Source organism: Perca flavescens, chromosome 20, assembly GCF_004354835.1.
Source record: "Perca flavescens isolate YP-PL-M2 chromosome 20, PFLA_1.0, whole genome shotgun sequence".
NCBI classification, from domain to species: Eukaryota; Metazoa; Chordata; class Actinopteri; order Perciformes; family Percidae; genus Perca; species Perca flavescens.
Genome location: NC_041350.1, coordinates 126,358 through 137,847, shown reverse-complemented (window position 1 = coordinate 137,847; position 11,490 = coordinate 126,358). Strand labels below are relative to the sequence as shown.

The 11,490-nt window shown below is 45.5% G+C and overlaps 1 protein-coding gene across 2 annotated transcripts; it reads left to right on the top strand.

The window, feature by feature from the left end:
- Positions 1 to 7,299: 7,299 nt before the first annotated feature.
- Positions 7,300 to 9,640, top strand: ankrd9 (ankyrin repeat domain 9). Of its 2 annotated transcripts, XM_028565943.1 has the most exons (3): positions 7,300 to 7,593; positions 8,267 to 8,409; positions 8,517 to 9,640. In XM_028565943.1, the coding sequence occupies exon 3, from the start codon at positions 8,535 to 8,537 to the stop codon at positions 9,354 to 9,356; it is 822 nt and encodes a 273-aa protein (XP_028421744.1). In that variant the 5' UTR covers positions 7,300 to 7,593; positions 8,267 to 8,409; positions 8,517 to 8,534; the 3' UTR covers positions 9,357 to 9,640. The 2 variants fall into 2 exon arrangements, with proteins under 2 accessions (XP_028421744.1, XP_028421743.1); XM_028565942.1 differs by lacking the exon at positions 8,267 to 8,409 and having other exon boundaries at positions 7,305 to 7,593.
- Positions 9,641 to 11,490: the final 1,850 nt, after the last annotated feature.

Genomic DNA, 11,490 nt, shown 5'->3' with positions numbered 1-11,490 from the left:
TCACAGCTATCCCAAGGTCTTACAAAGCTAACAATGGTGTCAGATTTCAATTTAATGAATTTTTGTGAACATTACCTAGGGGTTTCGTTAGCTGCGACTGTCCCTTCAATTCTAGCGTGTAGCTACAAATCACCTGATAGTAAGTTTCATTTTCGGCATAATTCGAGTATATTTACAGTTTGAATTTCGTCACGCCACTTATATAACCTCTACCCCAAGGTCTTATAAAGCTAACAGTGGTGTCCAATTTCAATTTTTGTGAATTTCAGAGGAATTCTAATAGGAGGCTAGCTAGCTCTCATTGATAGAGCTACATCCAGCTGCAGGCTCTATCAATGAGACTCGCGGACAAGAGGCGTTTATTTCCCCAATCGTTTGTTTAAATAACTCAACACTATAATTACACACATTATAAGATTAACTGGAACCTGTGGTAAGAGATTGCTGGCGTAACAAGCTCGCTGACCGCGCTCTCACTCACACACATGGGGCATTTAGCTAGCAGGAAGAGGGGAGCTGCAGGCCCTGGAGCTCTGTCCAGGCAGCGGCGTTTGTTAGTCCATTAACCCACAAAACGGTGACTTTGCGCGGGTATGGAGTGCTGTGGGCTGCCAGCCCTGATGGAGCTCAATCTACCTCACAGCAGGCCGGGGTGTGTGAAGGAAGGCAGGCCAGGCAGCGAGGCAGCTACACAGGCAGCACCGGCCGACACACAGTCGGACAAAAATTGCAATTAGACATAAATTTTCGTAAAACGGCCCATATTTGACCTCTACATAGTTGATTTCTTGCATAAAAAAGTTTCAAATGTGAATTTTGTAATGGAATAGCAGAGATCTGTGCGACCTAGATTCAGAAGACTACCTGATCTCAGGTCAGTTGTGTAGCCTATGTAAATGTTGGGGCATGACTGTTCTCTTAATTCACCCATGGGCTGACAAATGTTCCGGTTTTTGGGAGGTTGATGTCAACTTCCAGCTTTGTTGAGATTAGCCCGTTTTCAGCGGCAGTTTCAAAATATGAGATGTTCATAGTAAAGGGGTGTCAGTGGGACTTTGAGCTTCTATGTATGTCCTATTTACCCACCAAACTGTCGTTATTCAACTATGACAAGGTAAAATTGGTTTTGCACATTTAATACACACTAACAATTGTTTTCCATTTTTGAACACTTTCAACAGCTGCAACAATCCCTAGTTCCTGTTGAGCTGCAACAATCTAGCCTGGTTGACACCACACCCTTCTCAGTTGTAACTGACAGTGGGTCTGGGCGAGCTTCATTCACAGCGCATTTCCAAAGGGGCATCACCAACGGACGCCGCTCAAATGCCTCTGGGCGCAATTGGATAGTCCTTCAACCAATCAGACCAACAATCTGGGTGACGTAGCAGCTACAACGGCATCAAAGCGTTGCTGCCGAAGAGGTGGTCGTCATGTTGAATGTAAACAAAAAGCCACTTGCCGTCGCTGCGCTATCGTCATCGTGTAAAGCCTGCATCAATGATTGTGATTGGTGCCTTGATTTGGAAAAATTGGAAATGGGCTTGAATGGCCTCTTGGCCAGACTGACTTGCAGAGCAAATTTCAAATTTGCCGGAAGTTCGTCAGGGTTTTCCCAGTCTAGCAATAATCCCACAGAGGGTACTGTCATAATCCTGACTTTTGTTTGCTGTTGCCATTTATACACTTTGCATAAGTTTGGTTTCTATACATTTTTCAACTTTCAACAGCTGCCACAGTCACAAGTCCTGTTCTGAGAAGATCTGCGAGCCACAATAAAAAGGAGTCCTTTCAGGCTGGTGCCTGGTTGGCCCAGGGGACTCTTGAAGCACCAGACATGGATGTTTCATATCTATAGATATGCATCTTGCTGTATGTATATATAAAGATGTATATCTTGGTGTATGTTTCATATCTACAGATATATATTTTGATGCATTCAGCAGCTGATTTACTGAGGAAGCAGCTCATCAGTCTGCTGCCATTCTAGCTGCTGCATGCGTGTGTGTGTGTGTGTGTGTGTGTGTGTCAACCTGGGTACATTGCTGTCATAGATAATGTCATAGATGTTGTCACTGATGGGCTTACCTGAGCAGGTGATATCCAGGATGGAGGAAGGGGAACCTGCTACTACACAGTCCCTCAGAACAGATCCAGACTGAACACATTCAGACCTGATCCACAACACAGATTTGTCTGAGGATTCTTTTCTCTCTTCTACAGAAACAGCAGAGCCACAGTCCAACTCTTTGCATACAGCAGTCTTCAGTTTCCAGTCAGAGTAATAATCTACTGTAATGTAACTCACTGGTCTCCATTCTCCCTGTTTAAGCTCCAGTGTTCCTGCACAGCGACTCTCTCCTCCCACCAACCTGAAAGACTCTGAACAGAAATAGGAGAGTCATCAGTGAGAGAACAAAGTGAATTTAATAAAGGAAAGATTAAACTGGTACTGTTGATACTAATCTAATGATTCTTTATATTTATTTTCTGTCTGCGTACCTGTTGAGTTCTGTTCTCCTTCAGCCTGGAGTCCTGAGAAGAAAATCAGCAGGTAAACATCAGTATAAAGGAGCATGATTGGATCACAGCTGTGGAAAGAACAAACTCTCTCAGGTTGTTCTGTAAAGGATCTTCTAGCAGCTTAGAAACACCTAAATGAACACACTCTGGAGTCATTTTACCAGTTTACCCAAGGTAAGATGAACATGTGAATACACAGAACACAAGTCGCTGTTTGGGAGGAATTTGAAATAAACATATACTGTAATTATCTTTAATTAACCGGGACTGTAGAGGCTAAGCCCAAGCTTAGCGCCCCTGAGGTGCTGTTTCAGGGGAAGCGTAATTTACGCACGGTTTACCTTTGTGATCAATGAAAGTCAAAGTCATATTTGCAGTTAAAACCTTTGGTTCCATTTATTTCCATGAGATCTTAGTTGGGTTTCCAGACAAATCACTGCTTGTATGTATGCTTGTGTAGTGTTGTGGTGTTGGTGTGCGTGTGTGTGTTTGTGTGGTCAAAAACTGTATGTGCTCCTGAGTTGCACCCAAGGAACCAAAGATTGATTCTTTATACCAAGGGCACTAATTGGCTCTTACAGGTACATATTCCGTAATTTTTGCATGCTTGAAGTTTAACTAGTTGATTGGTTTCTTTTGGCATATCAATAGATATAATTGGGTATCATCTGCAACAGTGAAACAGTGTTTCCTAATTATATTGCCTAGAAGAAGCATATTTAAGGTAAATAGAAGTGTTCCAAGCACATAACCTTGTGGAACACCATTGCTAACTTTAGCGTGCATTAAGGATTCATTGTTAAAGGTCCCATGGCATGAAAATGTCACTTTGAGGTTTTTTTAATATTAATATGCATTCACCCAGCCTGCCTATGGTTCCCCAGTGGCTAGAAATGGCAATAGGTGTAAACAGAGCCCTGGATATCCCTGCTCTGCCTTTGAGAAAATGAAAGCTCAGATGGGCCGATCTGGAATCTTGCTCCTTATGAGGTCAGAAGGAGCAAGGTCACCTCCCCTTTCTCTGCTTTGCCCGCCCAGAGAATTTGGCCCACCCATGAGAGAGAGACATCATGGCTTTCAAATGAGAAAAGTGGCAGTTGGTCAAGGTCACAACCCCATCCTCCACTTTGACCCCCCTTCTCTCATCCTCAATAGCTACAGACACAGAAATGGCACATACTAAGGAAAGCTCATTGTGGGACTAGCTCTTGTGGCTGTAATTCTGCACCAAGGCTGAATTTCGAGAAAGTGACTTCAGATACAGTATTAGGGGACCACTAAGGTCTATATAAAAGCATCCAAAGAGCACCATGTCATGAGACCTTTAAATCCATTTTCCTTTTTTATCTGTCTGTGTGAGAGCATTTTGTCTTCTGATTTAAAGATTAACACAAATATTTGAATAATAACACGTCATTTAATAATAATAATAACATCTTTAAAGCAGAGTCCTACCTGAGCTACACAGCATCAACAGCTTCAACAACAGGTGATACATGTCCAGGTGGAGCGTCTCTCTGATCACCCTGTGTGCTGTCTTCAGTGTATATCTGCGAACAGGAAGAGGAGGAGCTTTACTATAACAGAATGAATCAGAATCAGCTTCAATGGCCAAGTTAATGTGAACACATACAGGGAAGCATACCGTGTCCCAGAGAAGATCCAAGAACTAATTTGGGACTACTATGGCAGCTTCAGTTTGAGATTCACCTCTGGGACAATAACACTGCATGGCATCGCCTAGAGAAAGTCATCATTACTGCTTGCACCATATCAGTGGGGTTGTTCACCCTGGCAATGAATATTCTTTTCAAGTCAGCTGAAGTGGAATGCAGGAGCCCCTTGTCAAGATCTGGAATTCACCAACCTCCAATACGAGCTTTTATGGACGATCTGATGGTCACATCAACATCAGTGACAGAATGCTGCTGGCTCCTTCGCAGACTAGAGAGCCTTATCACATGGGCAAGAATGGCCTTCAAGCCAGCCAAATCCAGGTCTTTAGCCCTGAGGGGAGACTGACGATAAGTATCACTTCAACCTGGATGGAGACCTATTCCCATCAGTGTCCGAGAAGCCAGTAAATAGCCTGGGGAAGATCTTTGACAGATCCCTGAGAGACACTAAGCGACACATCTAAGCGCCCATTGGTATAGATTTTATACCAGCAACAAAAAATTCACTGGCACTTTTAGAAATAATTTTATTAGTTTGTACTGTGACTTTTAATATTCTATAAATATCTCCATCGTGATTGTTATATTTGTATTTATTAATTGTCTCATTGCTTATTGCTGCTCTGCGTGTTTGAATGTTTTAAGAAAGAGTGTATATTAGTGTTGCTTGGCTGTGTTTTGTTGCTTGCATGGCTCTCTTTAAACCTCTTCAATCTAACTGCTAAGCAAACTGCAGAGGACCCAGAAAAACACACAAGTTCACATTTACAGCTTCAATAATGATCAAGGGTCCATGACAGTGAACTGGAAAATTATTTAAAATCGAAGTTGCAACAGGATTCTCCCATCATGCAACACTGTGGACAAACACACAGCCAGACACAGACAGAGACACACTCACAATCATATGAAAAGTCATTTCAATGAACCAGCTCAGTGTAAAACAATAATTTCACAATCAACATTTCCATTAATTTTCAACTGTGATACTTCAGCCACATGTTTTGAGAACAAAGCAACAGGAAACATCGAGACATTAGTACGGGTTAAAATGTACAGAGGACAACAAGACGCCATAAAGCAACAACAGAATAAGCTTTCTTAATGCTGCAGAGCAACAGGAAACAGGAAACACATCAACAGTATCAGAACATTAACCAGAAACAACAAGGAGACAAAACATACAACAATGATGATGGACATCCTGATAGATTATTAAACCTTCATCGCCTGCTCACGACACGTATGTCTTTTGCATGTTCACTGTTACCATTACCATGTGTCTACACTCGTTACTCAGTAAACCCCCCCCCCCCCTCCCCATGCATATGCTATCGCTGTAGTGTAGTATGTGGTCTGTCACATTTTATACACTAAATTAGGTATTTCTTAATGAACTTTCACTAAACATTATTTGAATGGCTTATAAGGTTAGACTGATGATTCTAATGCCTGTTAATAAATACATTGTACAGCTTCTTTTTAAATGATTTAGACTCTTTCAAAGATGACCAAAATATGTAATGCTACTTGATGTTAATAAAACAGACATTATGAAACAAGAATATTAAGGTCTCCTGCACACTGGCTGCGTGGCGTGAGCGTGGCGTGAGCGTGGCGTGAGCGTGGCGTGGCGTCTGCGTGGTCTTTTCTATGTCTTTACACATCAGAAAGGTGTCTGATGTGGTGCTGCCATAAACATAAATATATACTGATCTGATTACAGCAAAGACAACGTCGGCAGTATTGACGGTAAAATAGCCTTCAGAATATTTCCTTCCGTTTTGACAGGTGCAATATTAGAAAATCTGATAAGTATTTATTATTTTTTTAAATTACATTTATATCTGCATTTATGTCAAAACCTTGAGACTTTCAAACACAACGTGTCATTTATTAAATGTAATCGTGACAAAATGACATATAAACATCTTTTCATATTCTATCTTGTCTGGAAACGCTTCCAACACGCTGGCGTGTCGCGTGAAAAATAGGCGTCGGTCCTATTTCTAGCAGGCAGGTGTTTTGTGAGATGTGTGTGTCACGCAGGCAGTGTGCACGCTCTAACCGGTTACCATGGGAGCCCAAATTAACACGGACACGCCACGCAGCCAGTGTGCAGAAGGCCTCAGAAGAAAAGGAAGCTTCCTGTCTGATGGATCTTTATTCTTTAATGTTCAAAAAGACAAATCATTTTCTTACCGTCTGATCTGTTCTTCTTCTCTTTTAGTTTTTACTCTGATGTTTCTCAAACTTCTCAACGTATTTCCTCCTTCAGGTTCAACAGTGGCTCTCTTCCTTCTGTGTTGTGAGTTCCCAGTCTCTCCTCCTCTCCCAGTAACTCTGCTGACAGACTCACAGCATTGGATTTAAACAAACAGTAAAATGTAGGCTCACACAGTGGAGGATGATGATGATTGTCACGTCGGCCCAGATTTTTAATTCATCGTGAAGGAAGTGTGTGAAGAATGGGGGGAAACCAATCCTGTTCCTCCTGTGTACCTGTTACACCCTCACAATAAACTCCCCCCAAACCCATTTGTTCCAGCATCATTCTGCCCTATATTTAGGTCTGTAGAGGCGGTGCCCTCTAGTGGCCGTAGTAGTTCTGACGGGAGTAAAGCAGGAAGGAAGGCAGCAAACCACCCTGGACCAAACCTATCCTAGTTGCTGAAATAACTCTCGGGGTTGTTTACATTTCTTTAAACCAATCCCAACGGTCTCAGGCAGCACTGAGCTTCCTGTGTCAGGAAGGAACTGTTCAAAAGAAAACTCCTCATCCAATATTACATGAAGTTAACTGTTGACACATTACAGTAACGTGAGCTATTTAAATTAGCCGATACTTGGTTAAATCTCATTGGCTCTTACCAGAGTATGCCCGTGTGGACTTCATATCACACACACACACACAGAGGCACGCACGCACACACACACACACACACACACACACACACACACACACACACACACACACACACACACACACACACACACACACACAGTTAGGTTTCAAATATATAATGTATTTCTCTTTTATTTTGAAGGGCAACCTTTCCATCTACAAGGTAGATTTTGTCGAGTCAGTAATCAGGATATCAATCATCAATAATCCCAGTGACTGCCTGAGTCTGCTGACTGACGTCTGCGGGTGTTTACCGTCTTCATGGTTTAGAGTTCAGCAGCTGGGTGAAGGCCGCTATGTTCGCTATGCGAGACACTCGATCCTCTCGCGCCTCTCCCAAAAACAAACGGCCATGGAGCGGCCTATAAAAGCCAGACCCAGCTGAGGACCGAGGTTTGACCGAGGGACAGATGGACTGAGACGCTGCAGGACCAACACAACCCAAACAGCAAGATTAAACCGGTTCTCTTTGGGACTAACTTCAGACAGGTGTGTGTCCACCTCATGTCACTGACATTACTGTCTTAAAGCTTCAAATAACAGGTAGTTTCTTCATGGACTTATTAGTTAGAAATAAATCTTAAAAACAGCATCACAAACGTCAACATTTACAGAGAATGTCCGTCATGTCACAGTTTTGTGAACAATTTAAAAACAGTTTGAATGAAAAAGTACAAATAAAAGGCTAATAAATAAAACTGTAGAACTAAATGGCTTCAGGGTTCCCAGCTGTTCTTAATAACCTTAAGCCTGTTCTCTCAACGTTTTAGTCAGAAAACCCAAAACTTACCATCACTGCAACCTTCTTGGCACAGTTTGGAGACACCTGCCCAACGCTTTAGGAGACACACGGCACACAGAAACATTGACATTGATTATCTTCAATAACATTTCTTTTTTCAGACACCATTTATTTTAATGCACTTTGTCTGTTTAGGTCTGTGGTTTTAGCGTTACATAATGCCTCATTTGCATATTTAAACAGCATTTCAGACAGAAAATGATCGTCTTAAAGTCAGTAATCAGTTGGGAAGTTTCCTGCTGATATCTCTTAGTTTCATATATCTCTTAGGTAGTATACAGGTGAACAGGTGAACTACCTGTTCACCTGTAGTGTCTCTTCTTAAACACTTTTATTAAGCAGAAAAGTTTGGATCCAAAGATCTGCTCTGAGAGGGTAATCTATTACAGCTCCTTCAGCCAATCAGGCTTCGCTGTACGAGCCTCTAACTGCTCCACCCACCGGAGTCGTAGTACTCCAGGTCAGTCAACTGTAACGGCGTCTGAAAGGAGCGTCGCCTCAAGGTGCTCTGTAGCCGGCTACTTTACCTTTTCTCAGATAAATTTAACTTGTACAGATCCCATGTACAGAGCTGCTGATTAATGGACGTGTCCTCCTCGTGTGTGTGCAGGTGTGTCTCGGCGCTGTCATGCCGTGGCTGCTGCCCTCTCAGCTGGAGCATCTGTCTTCGTCTCCGTCTCAGCGGCAGTGCGAGCAGACGTCCTTCTCCTTCTACTGCGCCGTGCGGGAGCGACTTCCTGTCTGGCTGCTGGAGGACATGCGCGGCATGGAGGTCTTCAGCTGGGAGGACGGACACCCGCGCGCCTTCCTGCCGTCCGAGGCGCTGCTCTACGCTCTCGTGCACGACCACCAGGACTACGCACGCCACCTGCTGGACACGTACTCCGTGAGCGCGCTCAGAGCGCCGCGCTGCAGCTTCTGCTGCCGGCGCAGCAGCGGAGCGCCGCACCTCAGCGTAGCCGTGCGCTACGACCGCGCAGCGATCCTCGGCATGATGGCGGCGGCGCTGAAGCACGCCGACTCGCTGACGGACTACCTGGAGAGCCGCGGCGGCTGCTCGCACGTGGCGGACGCCGGGAAGACGGCGGTGCAGCTGGCGGTGGAGCTGTCCCGGCCCGACTGCCTGCTGCTGCTGCTGGCGCACGGCGCGCGGCCGGCCGGCCTGGACGCGGCGCTGCAGAGACTCGTGTCCTGTGAGGAGGCGGAGCGGAGCCAGGCGCAGCGCTGCCTGGACTTCCTGCTGCTCTTCCTGCCCGAGCCCGAGGCGCCGCGGCAGCTGCAGGACGAGCCGCGCCGCTGGCAGACCCTGCTGGGGAACCAGGTGTTCAGCTGGCTGTGTGGCCTGGCCCCGCCCCCCCTGCTGCTGCAGGCGCTGCGCTGTCTGGCTCGGTCCGGCCCGGATCAGATCAGCACGCTGCCGGACTTCCTGCAGCCGCACAGCTGGCAGTGACCGACCTGTCACCGTGGAAACAACACCGCAGGACTGCTGCGATTGGACGGTGAAACGTAAATAAAGACTCAAAACAGGACAATGCTGAGTCAGCTGAGAAGTCTGAGCCGACGGGCTTAAGGACCCCGAGGAGACTGAAGTATTCTAAATATTAAGATGAGAGTATTTGAGTTGTTGTGTTTAACGTTCGGGTCAGACGTTGAAACTACAGCTGCAAAGATTAATGGATTAGTTTTCAACTATTTTGATAATCCATTCATCAGTTTGAGTCATTTTTTATGATAAAAGTGAAACTTGTGTGATGTCAGCTTGTTACATGTGAATATTTTCCTGAACTGAATATCTTGGAGTTATGGACAAAACAAGACATTTGATCCCCATTTTATTTTGAACTCTCCTGGAGGATCACGACCCCGGACCCCCAGAACCCCAAATGGTTACGTCTGGCTCTGCCCTGATGCTAGAGATAGGGGTTTATAATGTTTATAATAAAGGTATTAACAGTATAATGGATGTGTGGAGGCCCAATGGGAGATGGTGTATATACAAGTGTAAAAAAAATCAGTTTCTTTCCTTGATGCAAATAAAATACTATTTATTAAACATGTGTAGGTGTGTGTATGTAAATAGATCAAGTCTGTATCTCCTTCAGACCCAAAAAGTATTTTCATATGAAGATCAGATCATGAACACAACTCCAGAGTGCAGGTTGACTTTTACACTAAAGGCTGTTTTATGTTTCTGTGTCAACTCCACGCTGTGGCTATGGCGTCGTGACCCTTTCGGAGTTCGGCCTCGGGGTTGAACGCGTTTCTTTGCATCGCGCTAGGGGGTGTATGGTTTCCATAGGATCAATTGAAAAACTCTTGGTTTACTTGTGCGCTGGTGTGCGCCATGAGTGAGCGAGTGAGTGTGTCTGTGTCTGTGTGTGTCTCCCCTGTTCTTTCGGACCACGGTGGGAGATCTGCAGCAGGAGAAGTTAACCCTCTCCTTGATCTCATGGTGTTTATGGAGAAGGAGAACCAGGACTTGAGCCGGAGGAAATGCAACGCTACCACGCCACGGCCGAGAGAAGTGCGTCACCACGACGTGCAGTTCCATTTTTGGAGAGGTGACGTCAGGCTACGGCCTAGGATCCGGCGTAGGTTCGTGTCTCCACGTACCTACGCACGTAGCAACGGTGTAGATTTTACGCAGAAGTAAAAACAACCCTAAACCTGTCGGGTCTCAGACGCTACGTTATAAGGCAACCCTAAACCTTTGGACACTACAAAGCAGCTGATTGGTTGAGGTTAGGCATTGACCTTGACGGAGTAATGAGCAAATGCCATCGAAGGGAAGGTCTTGCCAAGAAACTAAGTGGGTTCCATAACAACGCGTCAAAGACGTCGGTGTATGTGATTTTGTTAAAACCAGGTAGATTTGATACAGACGCTCTTTTACAGGTGCAGAAACCTCGGTCAGCTCAGGGTCAGTCCACCTCCCTGGGTCAGTCTGTCTCCGTGGGTCAGTCCACCTCCCTGGGTCAGTCTGTCTCCGTGGGTCAGTCCACCTCCCTGGGTCAGTCTGTCTCTGTGGGTCAGTCTGCCTCCGTGGGTCAGTCCACCTCCCAGGGTCAGTCTGTCTCCGTGGGTCAGTCTGTCTCCGTGGATCAGTCTGTCTCTGTGGGTCAGTCTGCCTCCGTGGGTCAGTCCACCTCCCAGGGTCAGTCTGTCTCCGTGGGTCAGTCTGTCTCCGTGGGTCAGTCTGTCTCCGTGGGGTCAGTCTGTCTCCGTGGGTCAGTCTGTCTCCGTGGATCAGTCTGTCTCCGTGGGTCAGTTGGTCTCCGTGGGTCAGTCCACCTCCCTGGGTCAGTCTACCTCCGTGGGTCGTACTACCTCGTGGGTCAGTCTGCCTCCGTGGGTTCAGAATCTAAATCAGGGAACCTCAACGTCTTGCTGTTTAAACAAGTTTTTATTGAGTTATTTAATGAAATGACACAACAGGTGAGTTTAGTTTACACTGAGTTCTCATTGGTCGGCTGCAGAAATGCCCCAAAAAACAATCAGCTGATATCAGGATGACATCATAGCAGAGTCACGCCTGCACAGGTTTCCATGGAGACTCTGCTAAGGACGAGGAAGAGAGGAGGAAG

Bases quoted from the DNA above. Each gene is read 5' to 3' on its own strand.
- ankrd9 (XM_028565943.1), top strand. From the start codon at position 8,535: ATGCCGTGGCTGCTGCCCTCTCAGCTGGAGCATCTGTCTTCGTCTCCG.